General features: G+C 38.0%; 2 protein-coding genes across 2 annotated transcripts in view; both read right to left on the bottom strand.

Annotated features, from left to right (window-relative positions):
• Positions 1–22,324, bottom strand: part of LOC142354282 (mitochondrial Rho GTPase 2-like) — a 161,642-nt gene that overhangs the window by 37,047 nt on the left and 102,271 nt on the right. The window contains exons 2-7 of the mRNA XM_075406548.1: positions 5,454–5,555; positions 3,763–4,125; positions 3,286–3,367; positions 2,563–2,660; positions 496–768; positions 55–156 (exon numbers count right to left, since the gene is read on the bottom strand). Of these exons, the coding sequence (XP_075262663.1) occupies positions 55–156; positions 496–768; positions 2,563–2,660; positions 3,286–3,367; positions 3,763–4,125; positions 5,454–5,459 (924 nt within the window). The 5' untranslated portion in view covers positions 5,460–5,555. The remainder of the gene's footprint in view (positions 1–54; positions 157–495; positions 769–2,562; positions 2,661–3,285; positions 3,368–3,762; positions 4,126–5,453; positions 5,556–22,324) is intronic.
• On the bottom strand, positions 7,045–20,130 carry LOC142354493 (acetyl-coenzyme A transporter 1-like). Its single transcript, XM_075406810.1, has 2 exons — positions 19,305–20,130; positions 7,045–8,314 (listed from the first exon to the last, which is right to left on the bottom strand). Exons 1-2 carry the CDS (start codon positions 20,103–20,105, stop codon positions 7,430–7,432), a joined length of 1,686 nt encoding a protein of 561 aa, XP_075262925.1. The 5' UTR covers positions 20,106–20,130; the 3' UTR covers positions 7,045–7,429.

Here is a 22,324-nt window from a genome sequence, read left to right as displayed (position 1 = left end):
AAACAAGAGCCAGACCGGTGGCCGTAGTCCAATATACACAAAATGTTAACTAACCTCACTGATCTCGTAATTGTATAGGGGACTGCTAGGGTGTAGCACTGCTTTCTGTGCATAGTGGAAAACTTCTGACACGTTTGAGAGGTCTTTAGCTGAACACTGAAATAAATGACAGCAGTAAGTTCACTCATCGTAGAATTCTTAACAAATAAACTCGTTTTCTTTGCAGAAAACGGATGGGAATGATCAAAGAATACCATTGTCATAGGGTATAGCTCTAGCTACTATCATATTCAAAAACAATAAACATCGTACGACCAGGCTTCATAGTAGACCAATTGTAGAGCTGGTAGTACTAGTTACTCTGTTTTTTTTTTTCAAATAACCGTTTCTTTTTTCAAAAAGGTACGATCTTGCTGAGTAGATCGTCGACTTTCGCTTACTCGCTCAACAATCAGAATGTATAGTTATGAAACTTCCAATAGTTATGGAACTTACCGCCACAAACGTTTCAATATTCGGAAACTCGTTCATGATTGGCTCAATATGAGATCCAATCAGCGGCTCCGGACTGGCAAGGTCGGACTTGCTTCCGACCAGGATAATTTGGGGGAGAGGAGCCTTTTCATTGGATGACGAGGGATGGCGTTGGTGTTCGGGGGAAGTAGAGTCGTAAGGGGAGGAGGAGGGATCTCTGTCCCCTCCTGAGTCAACATCTCTGCTGGGAGATGAGAGAGCACCTGAGAGGAGAGGCAGCCAATACGACCGCAGCTAAAAAATCAAAGTATTTAACAAGGAGGATTGCGCACCAGTGCTTTCACGCAGCTAGTTCCGGCATTCCACTTCCGGCAGCTAGTTCCGGCAAGAATATTCAGTAGCAACTTTCAAGCAAAAAAAGAATATACGTTTACATAACATAACCGACCAACGTCGCCCGAATTGATCTCGAATGAATGGTGGGGGCTGAAACGTATTGTGGCCAAATTCAGTTGGAGGGGATGGGTTGTAGGAGGTCAAAAAATTCAATAAGTTGGTTGAAATAACATTTATTAGAGATTAATATGAGAAGATTATTTAATATCTTTTAAGATTATTGTAGTCATCTTTTAAAATTATTGTCTGGCATCTTTTAAAATTATTGTAGGCATCTTTTAAAATTTAAAGTTTAAACATACCCGGCGCAGATTGCCGGAAAATAGCCGCCGTTGATTCCAATAAGCATGATTGGGATTGAACGAATACAATATATTGAAAAAAAAAAGATTTTTGTACAAAAATATTTTTTAAGTCCGATTTATTTTGATGGCATTTCGTAGTTGCACATACTTCTGTTTCTTAGAGAGAGGCAACAGGGGCTACTATCAACACCAATAAGCATTAGAGGTGGTAAATAAGAATTATAGGAACGACGTTCAAATAGCGGGCATCTAAAATTGGGCTTTATGGGTTTATCCCGTTTCTATTTCTGACTTCAATTTTTTATACCGACTCTGTTCATTTTCAATTGCTTTGCTTAGCAACTGATGTTCAAATTCACTTTTAGCAGAATGAGAGAAGAGAGAAACTAGCCTAGAGAAGTCAAAAAGATTTCACGCAAAATGTCGAAAAAGCGGCAAAATGGTAAAGCGAAAAAAAGTTTGACGAAGAAAAAAAAAAATACGAGCGCAATAATAGCCGGCTGAGAAGCTGAGGGCGGCAATTAAAAACCCAAACCAACACTGTCGCACTTTCATTTGACTTTAAGGAGTCACTTGTCAGTCATCTGCCGCCCATTGATTTCAGCTGCTTGAAATTGTATTTAGGGGTCTTTCCCATTATAGTCCCTAGAAGTCAAAAGAGATCACGCAGAACTAGGCGCGATAGGTTTACTAAGTGGCTTCAAACTGTGGAGTTAGACTTTATACAGGCCACTAGAACTAATTATAGTAGAAAAAATGAAATCCATTTTATCACCCTTTTCTTTTGATATAAAATTGGGAATGAGAGAGCAATCGAGAAGATAAATCGACTAACGTCGGACGAAATGCTCTCAAACTCTCGGATTGTAAAATGTCTAGTTCGCATCATCGCGCCTACGGGAAAAGACAGCATCATCCCCGGAATTGAACAAAATTGTCGCCCAATCATTGGGTTAATTTCTGTTATAAAAATGATCAAAATTTTCTGTACAGAAAACCAAAACAGCATCACATAAAACCAATTAATTATAAAGATTTTACTATTGCACTGAATCAGTGTCGTAACATATTTCATCTGCATAATAGAGCGATACCTTCAGCAATGATATTTCGAGTTTAGCTTAGTATCTTCAGTAAAATGTGAATTCCACCTCCTGCGATTCCTCCAATAAATTTAAGGAATCGGAGAAAGCAGCATCGCAAAGTTTCGCCAATAGCATTGTCGCTTTACAAAGGTTAAACATCGTAAAAAGTTTAACCAATAGTATTTCGGCATAAAACCTAGCATCCGAATGTTTTTTTTCCAATTAAGGAGAAATGACATTCCCCATAAATTGAGATTACCAAATTAACTACTTTTTCAACCATCTTGTTTGCTATAACTAACCGAATCGACGGATGAAAGCTCGTTGAGGGCGAAGAGAAGACACACGACGTGAGCTTTGTGCACTTCCTCAAACAATTCACTCTCATCTTGCTCTTGGACTGAAACATCAATGATTGCAATATCAAACATAAACCGACTAATGTCGGAAAAATTCCTCTCGGACGACAGGCGATAGATTTTTCTTTATGGAAGCAAAAAATTTTCACCACACCGGGATTGGAACCACGGACCTCCCGATCCCTCACCAGAAGCACTACCCACTAGAAGCGCAAAAACGGTCAAGCGAGAAATTTGCATAAAAAAGACCAACACGTTTACTATAATTGCTACAAACTTCGTTCGAGAGCAATTAACCATACAAAATAAGAAAACATTCGCAATTTGAGTAGCCTCAGATTTTTCAGCTTATACAAGACATTTTTTAGGTGCAAACAATGATAACACAGGGCTGAATAACGTATTATTATGTCTTTCAATGGGCCACCGAAACTGTTAGACCAAACGCCATCGATAACCAAAACCAGTTTCCTTACAGTGACTATTAGATTACAGTTGAAGAACAGAACAAAAATTTTTAAATTAAGCTCAGATTAAGTAGTCCTAAAAACCTAAATTAAACCTCATTAACTTCATATCTAACAAGTTTTCCATCATACGAACAATTTATTGTTACAAACTTATGGCTACAATATATTTCAGATAGGCTGCATGTTGATAACTTACATGAGAAATCTACAATATGCGTTGGCACAAATTGTGGTGTAACATCAGGCGGAATTGTGATCTCTTCGGCTCTCGCAGGTACCTGAAATTAAAGGTATCAGTACGTGGACACGAGCAACAGAACAGTTTTTCCGTCTGCAATTTATGAAAACATTAAAAGTCCCCCCCCCCACTTGTTACTACTAAGATAGCAGTCATTCACAGTTTAATTAACAAAGCCGGCAGACTGCCAAATATAGATGGGACATTAAATTTGTAGAGCCTAGAATTTATATAGAAGCATAGAAACGAATTGATTACGTTATCGCTGCCCCTTCCAGAGCAATACAAAAAAACCCAGAGCAAAATATTGCTATTGCCTATTCATCTGCATCCACAGAAGCCTTTTCACTAGCGATCTTCAATACACAAATACTTTTCTTCGACCTCATTTCAATTGAATATTATTTACCTAGGCTTCAGAAACAGTATATTAACCTGTTCAAGAAACTCCTCCGAAATCAACGACAAAATCAATGATGTTTTCCCAACTTGACTGTCTCCCAATAACAAAATGCGGACATCTCTTCGCTGGATGCCTTTAGTCTGTTTAGTTCTGCCGTTAATCATAACTGTCCCTTCCGGCAACACCTCGGTGGTCTGGACAGCTCCAGTGCCCTCGGGTGTTCTGGTCAGGGTTCTGTTGTTAGGTACTCTGTTTCTTTGATTACGTCGGTTCAGTCGTCGCTGATTGGGGTGAAAATCGTGTCCAGTGTTATTTTGTCTGTTTAGGAAGCCTCGAGCGGCTGCTAATCTCGAGGAACAAGAATCGCGATTGTCTCCATCGTTCGCAGATCTTACCTGGAATTAATCAGCTTGAATAATACAAAAAGGCCAGGCTAGCAAATAGTTCCTTCCCGCATTACATGAGGTCGGAATAATACTCTCTTAAAACATAGCGCGACTAAGAAACACAATCGGAGAAAGACACTCAATTTTCAGACCTTGCAATCCGGTTTCGGAAATAAACCCCCACGGAAATAAACACCCACTTGGCTTTCGCGCGTTTGGCCATACTTCTCGAGCTATGGCCATGCCTCAGCGGCCCGTGGGACTTGATATGAAACTATCACAACCAAACAAATCATCACTACCAAAATTCAAATATAAAATGGGTTTATTTCAGTTGGGGTTTATTTCCTAGCCCCCTTGTAATCGTGTATTTACTTTAAATTAAACACAAAACATAGCTGGTAGATTGCCAGAAAATAGCCGCAACAGCTTTGTAGATCTGCAGTCTGAAGATAGTAAAAGAAAGACCAAAAAAGTCTTTTTTTTAATTAAATGCTCAGATGTTACATTTTGATTAAAATAAAGTCAATTTTAGAGTGAGGAAGTCATTTTTGAGAGTGAGGTAAGTCACGCGCGACCTAAAACATCATCACGCGAATGAACAAAAAACTCGCTGCACTAAAGAGTGAAAAATGACGTAACGCACGCAATTCAGTTGAAAGTGCATGAACGAATGAACAAAAGCAGATTTGAATTGGTTGTGACGTCATGGTCGTAACCAAAATCTTGACGAAATAAAAAACATAGCAGGACAAGTCCTGACATACAATTCAAAGAATTTTCATTGACTAAACAGAAAATTAGACCAAGAACGGACTGTGAATGGATTGGGAAAACCATTTAGAAAAAAAAATCCGATTCAAAAAATCGAAAAACTGTAAAAATCAAAGTGTAATTGCCGCATGTGAACAAAAAACCACTAGCGAGAAAGCGAATTTTTGTTCAAACACCGTTTTCTCACTCTACTTTAAATTTAGAGCAAAAAAAATTTTACGCCGCAAAACCACTCGCTTTTTCGCTCCACTTCCTGTTTCGGCGTGACCAAAATCACTACTCCAATTTGACTTCAAAAATCATGAAAATGTGTGAACAGATCTTTAAAAAAAAGACAGCGCCCCAATACAATTCAAATTCTTTGAATTGTAACAAATTCTTTGAATTGTAAAAAACCAAGAGAAGGCCAATAATAGCCCCTGCAATTGCTGTGCGGCTATTAAAAATAATCAAATTAGAGGATCAATTACCGATGATTTAAGATGAAGTTATAAAAACATAGTGAAATCAATTATGAAATTAAGAGATTCTTAATCTGGGGACAAAGAAATTATGGTACTTACACACATGTGCAAAGACTTATCCCTGAGATCACCTCTGATAGCTTACTCTCGCAGCCTCTTCCCTCAGAGAAGCCCAGTCAGCCGCGAGCCATGAACAAATCTGAAACAGAACAACATACAAGTTGATAAATTTAATCGACAAAATTGTTCATGAAAGCTCTTTTCAGATACAAAATATTTTTTGTTAAAATAATTTTACTTTCATGTTTAATTTGGAGAAACTGGCAAATATCGACAAACTTTTTTCCGCCGTTTCTCTGGCAACAATGATAAGACCATTAAGAAACATTTTGATCGCAGAGAAGGAATCGTTTCTCATTTTTGGATAGTGTTGCCAAGACAAAATAAACTGGGGGTACACACGTCCTATGATTACTTTGGTTCCCCAGAGCCTTATTAGCTTTTCGCTAGTTATCCTCAACCTTATTTTCTCAACTCGGATACTCGCAACAGTGAAAATTGACATCTTGATAGAAAATAGCCGCCGTTCACCCCATTGACAAACGTTGCGATTGCAAAAAGTATCGGAAAAAGACAGAAATTGAGGGCCTATTTCTTCAAGTGCCAAAAAGTTCACTTTAACTTCAGTTCTATTAGATTATATAAATAAGCTGATATCGGCCCTTCAATTGAAGGGCCGATATCAGCATATTATAGAGAGAGAAAAGATGCGATTAAATTGTGATCTTCAGAAAAGTTTCTTTTTACTGTAAAACTGGGATGGATTTCACCAACTTTACATTAGGATTTCTGGCAAGTGAACGTTGCGTTTTATCTGAATTTCATACGTAGGTGGGAGGGATAGTGCTGGGGATCAATGGTGTAAAAATTGCCTTTAACATGTGATCTTAAGTTGGAGTAATATTGCCTCAAAAATTGAATACCTTTTTCTTGAATGCCTGGGCTTTATCAGTTTTGTCTTTTTCTAAGGACAAAAATTCAACTCGGTTAGACAAAAATCTCATTCAAAAACATCAACAGGATCCAAACAATTGCTACAAACTCAATTTTGAGAGCAATTTATCATAAATGACTGATCAAACACCACTTTTGCACGGTGTTCATCCGTTGCAAACAAAGCTTAAGGCAAATATATTCCTTAAAAAATACCTAAGCCACGATTAATTTTTTTTGGAAAGTTGCGCGAAAGATTAAATTAAGGATAAATTGCTGTTGCGGGAGAACGGTTTAAAGCCTTAAAATGGCATGACGCAAAAAAAAATCAGAAAAAAAAGATGAACAGGGCCTAAATAATGGCTGCAAGTGTCAAATAACTAGAGCAAACTTCTACATTTTTTCGCATCCTTTCCCAGCTTAGTGGGCACAAAACTCTTGATTCCCAATAAAAAATGGTTAATTTTTCTGGAAGTCCACTAAAATTTATTGAAAATTAACTTTGTAAACTAGTCACGCTCTAATTTACCAGAAGACCAGCAAGTGAGAAGAACAACAAGAAGCCCAACAAAGAACACCAACAGGACCAATGTTTGCTACAATATTTTTTTGAGAATTAAAAAAAGCACATTTTTTTCTGGTCTTTTAAACCCCCTTTTGTGCCCTTTGAGTCAGAACTCCTCGAAAGAAAGAAAAACAACCAAAAATGGTTAAATTATACGAAAACAGAATACTCACGGATATAATTCATATAAATTAAATTTGAGAAAATTCAACTTTCAATAGCACGAAGTTAAAAATTTACAGATATTTACCAACTGGAAGGGTCAACATAACTAAGAAATTACAGCAAAAACTAGAACACCATTGAAATAACATTTAGCGTGTTATGGCACAATTACAACATTAAATATTAATTTCGGACAGAGCATTAAGTTATTAACATCAGCATAGTCGAATAAGGCATTAATAGATAAACAGCTTGATACATTTCAACTTAGATTATTGAATTTTAGATCTTGGCATGGTTATAACTTGGGCGAAAATCCACCAGTATTTAGCAATAAAATATTTAACATTAATTAAATAACTTTCCAAGCATTGACGCCCATATTCTGGAACCTTGTTATTCTTCCCCGCATAAAAAACAGCCACAAAACACCGAACGCAAACATCACAACAGACAACGTATAATAACCATCCGTATTAGTAACACAGGTGCCTTCAACTGCCCAACAAGCTTCCGATCCAGCCGAGGAACTGCAACTTTCGCCTCCGACAGAACAATTCTTAAACGTCAGCTTTTCAACCAACCACAGTGCAACAGTGTTCGGCCAATTACCTCCGAAGTTAGTAAAGGTATTCAACATAGTCATGTACGTTCCTCCAAACGCTGGGTCGCTAACTTGGGCGTGAAACGCCATAATTGACACAAACATGCTATTTGTAAACAACTGATGACCAACAAAAACTGCAATCAACATCAGGTAATACCATACTGGAAAATCTCCTGGGCTAATTTGAGCTGACGGGGTTATGTAGACGATCCAGGCAAAAATTAGCCCAAAAAATAAGCGGAAGGGGTACGCCCTCATCCATACTTGGGTCATGGGCTTCGGTCCTGCGGTGAGTCGTGATATAATCAAAGGAAGAATTAATTGAACAGGTGTTAAAGGCACTGCCAGTAATGCTAATTTTTCTTTTTTCATTCCAGCTTCTATCAATTTTAGACCAGTTATAGCGTCGGCCGCTGAAAACGCTATTCTGGAAGTTAAGGAGAAAAGAATGTACTGCTTTAGCACCGGTAGCCAGAGGATTTTCCAGAGAGACTTGTACGAATCGACCAGCGATTCCTGGAAATCGTTGTCGTCTTTTTCGCGTTTGAAAATCCACACTAAAGTTGTTGATATTATGAATACCACACCCCAGAAATACATGAAGCCGTCTAAGGTTAAGGCACCCGTCGACTGAAACACGAGAATTTTTAGTAGAAATAACAAGAGCATTTACAGAAGCTAGACAAATATAAATAATGATTTTTAAGACAACAATCAAACTGCCTTTAAGAACATAAATCGACTAACTTCGGATGAATTGCTATCGAACGACAGGCGGGGACAATTTAATTTAGAGGGGGTGTAGCTTAGAAATGATTTATAGGTGCAAAAAACAACCCCACAGGGTTTATGGGTGCAAAAAACAACCCTCCAGTTTGGCAGTCTCAGATCTTAACAACTCAGCTACAACAGTTTTATTTTTCTTTCGCAAAAAATCGCTTGTACCATTGAACTTCATTTCAGATCAAGAGCAACTAAGATCACTCAAAAATGAAGGACTAAAGTGTGAAAAAAAAATTAAAAAGTCAGAAAACATTCTGGCAAAAAACACTCAAGCGAAAACGCAAAATAGCCGCCGTTGACCCAGCTGACGCACATAGGGATTGAAACAGAAAAAGAAAAAAAGAGAGAAATTGGATAGGATAGAAACAGAAAGAAAGAGAAATTGGATAAAATAGTGTCAAAGTGTTCTTATTTGGTGTGCAAATTCGGTGAGATTCGGTTAGATTCTACAATTACACTAAATTCAGCTTGTAAACTGAAGGCTATTAAGCATAATACTAATGCGAGCTACAAATCGCCTTAATGAACTTCGATAATCTAACGCACTATGACTTAGTGAGCGAGCTTTTTAAATGTTTAAACCGTTTCTATTGATTTTGCTCCTTTGCCGTTACCGTATTCACTAAATTTGGTAATTCAATGCGTGAAAGAATTTAAAAAGCCATTCAGTTGAAGAAGTGAGAGGTATGTCAGGAGTCAAACGTGAAAATCATGACTTATGTAAAACGAAATACGTGATCAAAAGGTAAAACGAATTTAAAAAAGGAGAGCGCCCAAACAGTAGCCATTGAGAGGCTATTAAAAAGACACACCCGTACACAACGATTAACGATTGCTGATTACTTCAAACTTCGTTCGAGAGCAATTAAAACAAAATTGCTGGAAAATAAAACTTGCCTACTTTTATCACGATCTAAATTTAGATGGCTATCAATTTAAAAAGACTTTAAAAGAAATGGAATAACTTTTTTGCAATCCGGGCCGTTTAGTATTTTTAAGATGCGGCTTAAACACCATATATATACTAGCTTTGATCACAAATTAAAAGATTGTTTTCGACGCAAAATAAATTTTTTGTCATGTTTTTTCTCAAAGCAACTACTTCATTTCTTGTTAAAACCTAAAACTGAAGTCGAAAATCAAACATAAACTGACTAATATCGGATGAGTTGCTCTCGAACGCCAGACGATGCAATCTAATTCAGGGGCTGTAGCCTAGATTAATTTCTTCATGGGTGGAAAAACAATTGCCCACGCCGGGATTCGAACCACGGACCTCCCGATCCATCACCAGAAGCACTGTCCAATCGACTATCAGTGCCCTCTTATTTCTATGCGGCAATCGTTTTTATTTTAGAAGCAAACTTTACTTCGGAGTGAAATCGATAGCGTGAAAAATTCACTTGAGGCGGCAAAGAATGTTCTAGAAGAAAAGCGCAAAAATGGTCAAGCGAAAAACTTGTATAAAAAAAGACCAACTCGTTTACAATAATTGCTATGAACTTCATTCAAGAGCAATTAATTTACATAGAAATAACTTTAACATTTTTTTCTCGGAATGGATAGAATTCGAGTCCAAACAACGAAGCATAATTATATAAAAAAGGATTATAGATACAGCGTTCTTTGAAGATAACGAGAATAAGATTACCTTAAATCAAAACTCTGTACATTAGAGTTGAAAGTAGTTTAGTTGAAAAATGTAACATTTAGTTTCTTTTGAGCATAAACATTATATATATATATATATATATATATATATATATATATATATATACATATATATATATATATATATATATATATATATATATATATATATAACACAGCTGGCAGATTGCCAGAAAATAGCCGCAATAGCTTCGTAGATCTGCAGTCTAAAAAACAGTAAAAAAGACAGACCAAAAAAATCCTCTTCATTGAAGGCTGATATGTTATATTTTGATTAAAAATCTGTATAAGTTTTTGCTGCCTCTATTAGCTGCTCTCAAATAACCTTCAGTTAGAAAGACACACACCCATTTGACCTTACCTCTTTGAATTAAAGTAATTAACAGTCAATTTCAAAGTGAGGAAGTCATTTTTAAGAGTGAGGTAAGTCACGTGTGACAAAAATTTAATCAGGCGAATGAACAAAAAACTCGCTCAACTAAGAGCGAAAAAGGACGTCACACAGGCACTTCAGTTGACATTGCATGAACGAATGAACAAAAAGCAGATTTGAAGTGGTTGTGACGTCATATAGTCGTAACAAAAACAATGACGACGAAATAAAAAACATAGCAGGACAAGTCCTGACGTACAATTGAAAGAATTTTCATTGACTAAACAGAAAATTAGACCAAGAACGGACTATGAATGGATTGGGAAAACCATTTAGAAAAAAAATCCGATAAAAAAAATCGAAAAAACTAAAAATCAAAGCGAAATTGCCGCGTGTGAACAAAAAACCACTAGCGAGAAAGCGAATTTTTGTTCAAACACCGTTTTCTCACTCTACTTTAAATTTAGAGCAAAAAAATTTTACGCCGCAAAATTTTACGTCGCTTTTTCGCTCCACTTCCTCTGTCGGCGTGACCAAAATCACTACTCCAATTTGACTTCAAAAATCATGAAAATGTGTGAACAGACCTTTAAAACAAAGACAGCGCCCCAATACAATTCAAATTCTTTGAATTGTAAAAAACCAAGAGAAGGCCAATAATAGCCCCAGCTATCGCTGTGCGGCTATTGATATATATATATATATATATATATATATATATATATATATATATATATATATGTGGTGCGGGTGGCACCTTCCCTAGGGATTACCTGAAAATGAAACTGATAAAACTATGAAACTCTCATACAACTTTATTCTAGTTCACTGTGTTTCATAAACTGTTCATTTGTATTACGTAACCATTTCTGTTAGCTATCGTACTTGAACTACTTTAACTGGTACCAACAGGTACCGTCTGACTGTCTACTGTAAATCGTGTCATTGTGCTAACTGAACTTATGCTGACATAGTTTGATATTGAAATACAACCGAATCCCTCGGTAAAGAAAGAAGAAATTAACGACTTGAAACCTGCGTTTTGAATTAGTCATAACATGGCGCAGCCATCAATGAAGTCACCGATTGGTGTACCCCTCTTTTGGGATAGCGGGGCAAATCCGTCAAACGAATGGCCAACGTGGTTTTCCACGTTTAAAATGGCCGTAATGGCCAAGGAAAATATGCATGTGGATCTACTTCTACGAATCAAACCCACAGCAAACGACTTATTTTACCCAATAATGCCGACCCTAGTAGAAAGAGTCGAAAACACAAGCGAGGAAGAAAATCGAAAGAGAGAAATAAGAAACGAACGCCGCAAGGTAGACTGGGAAAACGAGTGCAAACAAATACGGAGCAGAGGGCCGATGATAGACAGATATACGTGGGACGAAGCCGATCTGAAGGTGAAAAGCTTGACATACCTATCCCTGGGGAACGAAGCAACAAGAATATTCCACCAGCGAAACCCCCACACTGTCATCGACCGCTGCTCAACAAACGAACTCGTATACGAGTTAGGTATAACCTTTACTCGGCCTAGAAACCTAACCTTTGATAGGTTCCAGCTCATAACAGTTCAACAGAATCCAAACGAAACACTGGAAACTTTTTGGAGCAGATTACGCGAACTGGGCTCAAAGGCAGCCCTGGGGAACGTAGAGGAAGACCTAATAAAGGATTTCTTTATCGCCAAGATGAACAATACGACAATCCAAATGGAACTTCTCTCCGAAGTGCGCACCGCTGCACAAGTGCTTAACTTTGCTCTATCAAGAGAAAGAGGCCAAGAGAATCAAAAAGAAATTCTCAGATCATCAGCTCCAAACTGGACCAACCAAGTAAACGCAATTTCAAACAAAAACACACGTCCCATACAACGTCCTCAACAACAAAGCTCCCAACAACAAAACAAGCCAAACGAGCAATGTTGGAGATGCGGGGGTATATTTATAGCAGGGCACATGAACCAATGCACAGCCAAACAAGCTACCTGCAACATATGCAAGAAAACGGGACATTTCGCCAAGATGTGCAGGTCTAAGATACCCCCACTCCCAACCAGAAAACCCAACCAGAGATCTCAACAACAACGTCCCCAGGGACAAAACAATCAACTCAGAGTAAGACAAATACAGGAACAGTTAATCGAGGAGGAAGAAACCGAACAGGAAGAAACAGATTCGGTTGACCCAGAGTCCGCACTATACATTAAAGAATTGTCAGAGGACTGGGCGGATATTAACCACATCGCACCAGAATCATTCTCGGAAGTAAAGAACATTCACCTCCAAACAAACTCGACAAAAGAAGTCTGGGTGCAAACAACTACAAACAACCTAAAAGTAGAATGGTTGGCGGATACAGGATCCCCAAGGAGCTTCATCACGGCGGAACAGGCAACCGAAATCATGAAATATAACCCTGGAGTAAAGTTACAACAATATTCCAGCCCAACAAAATATAAATGTTTCAACAACAACAACATAAAGATCGATGGAGAAATCAACATCACCCTGCAATCCGGCTCCTGGACAGCAAAGAACTGCAGAATCTTAGTAGTAGGACACAAGACTAACAACTTAATGGGCAGAGACGTTCTTCAGAAACTGGGAATTACACTCCAACAAAAACCCAACAAATCCCCAGGTAACAACATTTATTCAATCTCTACTATCCAAACAGAGAAAAATATAATCAAATGGATATACAAAAAATATCCACTCTTATGTACCAGATTAGGAAAATCAAAAAACCACATAGCAAAATCGATATTCAAACAAAACCACAACCCCATACAACAGAAAGGACGACGAGTTCCCCTCCATCTACTCGAAAAAGTAGAACGCGAATTAGACAAACTAATACAAGACAAACAAATCACTAAACTAGAAAAATGTCCCGATGATCTATTCGTTAGCCCTGTAGTAATAACAGTAAAAAAAGGACAAATCAGTCAAAATAGCACTTGACTCGAAAAAACTAAACAAAGCAATACACAAAAACAAATACCAAATGCAAAGCATTGACCACCTAGTAGACGCTGTAGCACTTTATATCACACAAAGAAAGAAATCCCCAGGGAATTTCTGGTTCTTAAAAATAGATCTCAAATATGCATACAGCCAAATTCCATTAGACAATTCCATAGCCAAACACTGTAACTTCAGCATCCTCGGGGGACAAGCAACTGGCACATATAGATTTCTAAATGGCTTCTATGGCCTAACCGATATGCCAGCAACATTTCAAAAAACAATAGATAAGACACTAGATGGAATAAACTCCAAATTTGCATTCCTTGATGACATACTAGTAATCACCAAGGGATCAATCCGAGAACACGAACTTGAATTAGACAAAATATTAAACAGACTAAACAACGAAGGACTAGCCATTAATTTACAGAAATGCGAATTTGCCAAAAATGTAATAGAATGGCTAGGCTTCACAATAACTCCAAGTGGAATAACACCACTAATTACAAAAACAGAGGCAATCACAAAACTCGACAACCCTAAGACACTAAAACAACTACGGTCATTCCTAGGGAGCGTCCACCACCTCACAAAATTTATACCGAATCTCGCTAAACTCTCAGAACCCCTGCGCCCATTATTAAAGAAAAATCCCGACGCCAAAAACAATAAACTAGATTGGAACGATGATCACAGTACTGCATTTAATAACATAAAAGCTAAAATACAACAAATAATAGAAAATAAACACTTCGATACCACCAAACAAACACGAGTCAAATGCGACGCAAGCGCAAAAGGATTAGGGGCATGCATCGAACAAAAACACGATAACGAATGGCATACCATTGCATTCGCCAGCCGATTCCTAAACAAACATGAATCTCGATACAGTACAAACGAACTAGAATTACTAGCTGTAGTATGGTCTCTCGAACATTTTAAACACTATCTATTCGGAACCGAATTTACGTTACAAACAGACCATAGAGCACTGTTAACAGCCCTCAACGAAAACCGCGGAAATAAAACGTACCAAAGTAGATTAACACGTTGGGTGGATAGACTTCTTCCCTTCAATTTTAATCTTGAACATATCCCGGGGAAAAATATGGGATTTGCCGACTATTTGAGCAGACATCCAAAAAATAATCCACCTCCCCCATCATCAGACGACACACAGTATATAATGAATTTAATAAATGACTTTAAATTCATCCTCACACAAAATTCAATGAATTACAATTCGGCTAATTGCACAGACAAATACCAGACAAGACAAGCAACTAGGACTAATAGTAAGCACGCGCGTGAATACAACGCTTTTTGCCTTAATCGTTCCAACTATCAGCAGCTTATTTCGCCTCTTCCAAATTCAAACAATTCCAACACTTTCAATACTTTCAATTCTTCTCAAAAATTCCATTCAAACTTAGCCAAAAATCCCCAGGGATTAACCCACAAAATACATTCAATCTATTTATCACATCCAAATAATTCAATTGAACTTCCCCAGGGATACCAAACCATCAGCGTTACTACTAGAAACAAACCCCATATAAACACATTTGATCTAACAATCATTAAGCGAAAACGAGCGCCAAACAAGACCAAAATGAGCTCTAACAAAGTCACTATCGCCACCCAAACTGATAACGAAAACAACAAGGGACTTGGACGATCAGTCATTATACCCGATCCCCAAAACCCAATTTACCCCCTATCTAATTGTACAGATATGCCCCAATACAGAAAAAACCTCAACCAAGTATTTGGTGAAGAATTTGTTGCGGAGGCAACGGCAAAAGACCGCCAAATGGCCCCGGTAATTAAACTCATTAAGGATAAAGACTGGGACACTCTCAAAAGGGTGAGCCCATATTTCTATTCCCTAAAGAGAGATTTATCGATTACACCTTCCGGTTGTGTCTTATATGACAACAGACTCATGATTCCGTCATCACTTAAACAACTCGTGATTAACTCTCTCCACCAGACCCACCCGGGCCAAGCTGGGATGCTCCGACTTGCAGACTTAGTATGGTTCCCTCGGATACATAGGGAAGTAACGGCAAAAGCCCAGTCATGTGGAGACTGCATTAAGAAAGGTAAAAATCTCAAACCTTTGACCCCAAAAAATTCCCTAGGGATACTACCAAAACTAAGTGAGCCAAACGAAGAAGTACAATTAGATTTTGCGGGACCAATCCCATTTAGAGAGCATAAACAAAACTACTATATACTAGTTTCAGTAGATCGTTTAACAAGATACCCCCACGCAGAGGTATTTAAAGACTGCGACACACAAACAGCACTAAATTACTTAGAAGAATATTGTCGATTCCACGGCATACCACGCTCCATCAGATGCGACCAAGCCCAAGCATTTAAAGCAAGAGAATTTGAAATTTTCTGCAAAAACAAAAACATCAAGCTAATACTAGCCCCCGCGGGAGATCACAGGGCCACGGGAATGGTAGAAAGATTAATTCAAACACTAAAAAGGCGCATCGCCGTGATGGAACATGACCCTCTATGGTCATCAGCCGATTTAGCAACAATAGTAGCTAAAATCATAGAATCGATAAGACTAATTCCGAACGCAACAACAAAAATAAAACCTTTTGTAGCCCACTTCGGCAGACCTCCAAATACAGAACTTTCTAACATAATTACAAAACCCTCAAACAAAAATCTGTCATATAAACAAATAAATAAATATGCTTCAGATCAAGCAACGCTACAACACCCAGCGCTCCCCAGGGAAATAATGTGGGACTGGGATCATGATAGCGAGCCCGAACTTGATATTCAATACAAGACGCAATCCCAACCAATCCCGGCCAACAGCGACACAGATGACTCAGAGAACGCGCCGCTGCTTAGCCACAAGCGCGTTCATGGTAAGATCATACCTGACAGATTAGAAATTACCTTCGGAGATAAAACCTCCACCGTAATTTACAATAGAAAAAACATTGCAAGAAAAACACTCGCACGAAAAGTACCGGAGCCCCGGGGAACGTTAAAACCCCAATGGAATATCATCCCGGACGGTACCATTACTAACTACTCTCCCCACACAATAACGTTAGATACTGATAATCGAAAAAATACTGTAATAAGGAGGAACGACCTAGCCATAGTAACCGAAACAAAACCCCGCGAACCCGAACCTGAGCCTAAACCTAGACTAATACATATGGTAGCATGTAAAACAGTTGGCGAATATAAACGCAATCAAGAAAAAATAAGGAAGTTTTGTTTAGAAGAAAAAACAGCCCTTGCCAAACAACAAGAGCTCATCGCGAAACAACAGCGAAAAGCCCCACTGCAACAAACTGCGACACCACAGAACCAACCGGGCCCCAGCCGCAGCGCAATAGACACCAAACCAATGGGACACGCAGACATAATTGCCATGGCCAAGAGAAATCAACAGGCCCACAAACGCCAACGAGCCACAAAGAAAGCCACGTCAAAGCCACCTCAGAAACAGCAACGCCAACAGGCACCAAGAAACAAATCGCCCTGGAATCCCCAAAGGCCACAATGGCTAAAGAATGCAAAAACAAGATTGACGAAACCATCACTTGCAGCCACATTCGAATTAAAATCAAAAGCCGCCGCTCTACAGCACTCCCATGAAGCAAAATCAAAACCTGAACGCAAACTACTTTACTCGAGCTCGTCAGAAAGCAAAAGCTTCACATCAGTCAACAAAAACAAGCTCAAGTTCTCGCCAACAGTCAAAATACATAACATCCAGTCCGAGTCCCCAGGGACTAAACACTTTGAAATCATCACATCATCCGACCCACAGGACTTTATGATGGAAACAAACGACCACATCAACCAACAGCAAACGTCCAGTTCGTACTCTCCCCCATCACGAACACTTCCCCAGGGCATCATGAAGTCCACTCCAAAATTGGACAAACTTGTCGAAAAGATCTGGAGCCAACCCAACCACGAGAGTACTGGCCTGGAAATGAGCTCCACGGAGGACTTCCCAATCCAACCGCCTATCAAAAAAGTCGAAGTTGTATACCTGGACTCGACAACTTCCGAAATCGCAAACACGGCGGACACCACCATAATAACAATAAGCGAGGACAATTCTAATAACATTCTGGATGAACCGGCAACAGAAACGGCACCAGTAAACGATCACCCAAACGGCAACCATGTGCAAAATACAAACGACACGAACGATACGAACGATATCGCAACCACAACGCCCGCGAACGACGAGGAGCACAAGACTCCATCTACGTCCCCCGCTAAGAGCTCGATCTCGAGCTTACACACAAGCGACTTCTTCAATCCAGAAGAATTTTGAGTACCCCAAAATTCTTGTCGACGGGGGTGTGTGGTGCGGGTGGCACCTTCCCTAGGGATTACCTGAAAATGAAACTGATAAAACTATGAAACTCTCATACAACTTTATTCTAGTTCACTGTGTTTCATAAACTGTTCATTTGTATTACGTAACCATTTCTGTTAGCTATCGTACTTGAACTACTTTAACTGGTACCAACAGGTACCGTCTGACTGTCTACTGTAAATCGTGTCATTGTGCTAACTGAACTTATGCTGACATAGTTTGATATTGAAATACAACCGAATCCCTCGGTAAAGAAAGAAGAAATTAACGACTTGAAACCTGCGTTTTGAATTAGTCATAACAATATATATATATATATATATATATATATATATATATATATATATATATATATATATATATATATATATATATATATATATATATACATATGTATGTATATATATATATATATATATATATATATATATATATATGCTAAGATAATATTTCAAAAATTTCTGCTCAAAATATTTTGAATACTCACTAAATCTAATTCATATTATTTGATCCATTTTTTAACTTTAGTTTAATGTATCTATTACAAATCTAAACACACCCAAAGAACGTCACTGCAATTGCTGTCAAAAGGAGTGAATTAGGGTGCGGTCCAGAATGCGGTATTTGGTATGGAATTAGGCGATGAGCGTCGGGTGAGCGGGTCTAAATCACAGAAATCTGCCCTAAGCACCCTTAATTTGCCTTTTCAGCAGCTTCGGTGAATTTTAAACTTAGAGACCAGTAGAATTGAAATAACTGTTAAGACCCTCTGGATATTTTTCTAAAACAATATCCGAATAATGTCCCTTTAAGAAAAATGTTTGGTATTACCCATTATACACTCGTTGACAAAGTTAAAGCACCAAATGCAGTTTTAAATGGTAAACTGCCTGTTTTAGAAGTCAATTTTAGTCAACATAACTTTGGTGCTTCATTTGATTTTTATATCAATCGATGCATCAGATTTTAATAGGTCTATTTTTGGATAAACTGACAAGCTTACAGAGGAAATCCATATAGAAGTGAGGCAGTTTTCCATAAGCAGCTGTAATTTTAGTCCCATGTGAAATCTAACTTGCTCATGGCTCCATAATTCTCAGCAAGATTTTGCATTGTGAGTTCAAAAACTTTATGAGCAAGGTTAAACGCTGAACAGATTTCATGTGGGACTAAAAACAGCTCCTGATGGACAAATGCCTCACTTCTATCTGGATTTCCTTTGTAAGTAAGCTGGTCAGTTTATCCAAAACTAGATCTATTAAACTTCTGATGATTATGCGTCGACTGATATGAAAAATCATAAGAAACGGCCAAAGTTATGTCGACTAAAATCGGCTTCTTAACAGGCAGTTCACCATGTGAAATTGTAAGTCGATATTTTTAAGTAACATACTCAAGTTTTTTGATGGAAAACTCAAACCTTACCTGTTTTTCCATTCCCAGGATTGGATAGAAGTACTCATTACAGAAGTCTTTAGACTCAAATGCCAGGAACACAGTATAGCTAATGAAATATCCAAACGTTTGTCCAACCGAATTGCAGGTTGACGCATAGCCCACATTTTCAGGTGCCAACATACTCAGCGCCCATCCGTCAACCACTATATCTTGCGTCGCAGCAAAAAAGTTTAATGATGTAAACAAAAACACAAGAATGTTAATCTGCGCAGCGCGTCCTTCTTCTAAACCCAACAATTCATTGACTCGAAATGATATGTACAGCATGAACAAGCCCAGAAGATACTGAATTGGGATCAACCAAGATTTGCGTCGACCAATTTTGCGACTAAAAACTGAGTCAACAATTGGAGCCCACAGGAGTTTGAAACTAAACGGGTAAAAGGCAAATGAAAACAACGCTTGTGACGCATAGTCGACTTTTCTAGTCATTAAGATATAAGGAATACTTCCCGCAAAACCTAAAGGAATTCCTTGCAAAACATAGAGAATGAACAACAATGCAATATTTCCTTTATCTTTTCTCCAGTCTGAAATGTTTTCAGTTCCAGTTGCAGCCTGCGAATGCTTAGATATACCGTTCGAATCGCTCATTTCCATATACGTATCTTCGCTTTTCGTCAATTTAGTTTCCCTACCGGGTCCTCGACGTTCTAAGGATCGCATTCTTCTATCAATCGGGACATCACCACTGGGTGAGCTGACTGCTGGGAAATTAGACGTGTTCGCCGCCTCGCTCAGCTTGATTTGACGTCTCGTAGTAACCATAGCATCTGAAATGTCAAAAATAAGAAATTTGAAGGCAAAATAACTTTTCCCAATGCAGGTGATATCTTGACAGTTTTCGCCATGAGGCAGTTCGAGTATTATGATTATCCAAATTTTGACATAGTGCAATTGTAAAAATCTAAATGCTCATTCATTAATCATTCATCATCAATTTAGTAGTAGTGATAGGGTTTGCCCCATACTTCCGTCGAGTCAGGCTCGGATGTGTTCCCCTTTTGCTGTCAATCATTGTTGTCAAATTTTCAACGTACTGCTGATTAAACCGTTGTATTGATTTTCAAAACGGTGCCACGGACAACGCAGGAGTCGTTTCCTCAAGACACAAGGTTTTAGGAAATGTACATATTTTTTTTCCAAACATGTAAATTAATAATATAACCGAAAGGTTAAAGTTTACATGCATTCAGAATAATCACGAATATTTATTGAAATAATCCATATTATACATCTAACTTCTGGTTATCAATTGATGTTACCCATTAAGCTGTTCGTTCTACTATATAAAAAAATAAGACACGAATGATCCTAACTGTCTATCTATTGGAAAACTTTCACGCTGACGTTGCAACTCTGTTAAATTTCTTTTGAAAAGAATTTTGTTCTCCGTCGCTCTTACGTTAGAGGGTAATTTATTCCATTTTTGTATGCTCTTCAAAATCAAAGATCTTTTACTCTGCTTAGTATACTTTTGCGTTCTTATTATCAGCTGTTTTGTCGTTTGTTCTGTTTTAACTGTAGGCGGTTTGCACATTTTTTTAAATGTTTCTGATACTATCCTCTGATTCAAGTCTGTGTGGAGTTTCAATATACTTTGGAATAATTAATTCAGCTGGTAGGACATGCGATTTGAGAAGGATATCACGACAATGATCGAGTTTACGACGCATATAACACACTTTTATGCCCCAATTAATCTGTCGATTTATACGCTGAACATTTTTTGCTGACAATGTTTGTAAAAATACTCCTTCAATTTTGAGTCAAGGTGTTTTCCTAAATAACAACTCTCAGCAGATTTTATTAAATTTCCGTTAGAAGTAACTTTTGGTTCTAATTCCTCCTTAGTAGAAAAATAAAGTAGTTCTGTTTTATCAGCATTCAAAGTGAGTTGATTTTCCTTCAAGTAAATGCCCGTCTTCAGTAAAATATTTTCAATTTTTGTTGCAATTGTTTCTCCTGGTTCATAACGACATAAAATACTAGTATCGTATGCAAACTGAACAAGCTCAAAGTCACCTTTGAATTTATCTGAAAAATCGTTAACGTATAAAAGAAAAACTAGGGGTCCTAATACTGTGCCTTCCGGTACTCCGTGATTAACGAAAATGTGTTCTGAGACCTCGGTGCCTGTTTTGACGCATTGTGATCTTTCTTCGAGAAAAGATCTCAATAAATATCTCAATAAAAGATCTCAATATCCATCAATATGATGGATCGTGGTTTACTAGAGCGGAAGTTCTCAAGAAGAATATCTGATGACATAGTTCGAGGCGCGGTTTAGAGTTGTTAAATACCAGTTTCCCATCACTTCTCAGTGAGCAACCCGATTTTCTCAAACGAATGAGTTATTTGACATCAAAATTGTATTGAAACTTACGGAAAGAAAGAATAAGTCACACAAGTTCATATACTGAAAGAGCGGCAAAATAGGGCTATAATGGCAGAAGCAATTCATTGTAACTGTTACCTTTGTCAATAATTATTCACTTAAGTCTTTTCTTTTAGACACTTTCAAGAAATCTTGCACACTTTATGGCAAGCCAGTACGTACCTCCATGTGGCAGAATAGGGAGCATCATCAGACTTATACTAGTTTAATTTCCATAAATGAACAGTTCACAGTGAGCTGAGAGTGAATTGAGCATTTTTCTGGCTATTCTTCTCATTTCAATAATCTACACCAACCTTTTATCTTCGAATCAATTTTTTTCATAAATTTATTGATCTTCATCTTATTGATAGAAATTGAAAATAGAAAACGCATTATGTAGACATAGAGATGATAGGACCCCAGACAAGCAGATAATCATCCATTGTTCGGTAGGTTAATTTTTAATAAAGAAATTGGTATCTTTTCCGTCCTCCGCCACTCACTAGGTTTTCGAAACCACCAACCCCCCATTACAGAGCCCGTGTCATTACATAGTAAATCATCAAGTATTAGTCTGACACGTTAATCGGCTTGTGCAAAAAAATTT

This window comes from Convolutriloba macropyga, chromosome 15 (genome assembly GCF_964194025.1).
Source record: "Convolutriloba macropyga chromosome 15, txConMacr16.3, whole genome shotgun sequence".
NCBI classification, from domain to species: domain Eukaryota; kingdom Metazoa; phylum Xenacoelomorpha; order Acoela; family Convolutidae; genus Convolutriloba; species Convolutriloba macropyga.
This window is presented reverse-complemented; position numbering and strand designations above follow the sequence as displayed.

What these genes read in the sequence shown, in the direction of transcription:
- LOC142354493 (XM_075406810.1), bottom strand. Translation starts at nt 20,105, where the DNA reads ATGGTTACTACGAGACGTCAAATCAAGCTGAGCGAGGCGGCGAACACG. An exon ending in TCCTGGGAATGGAAAAACAG is followed by an intron (nt 8,315 to 19,304) that starts GTAAGGTTTGAG and finishes CTCGTGTTTCAG; the next exon opens with TCGACGGGTGCCTTAACCTT.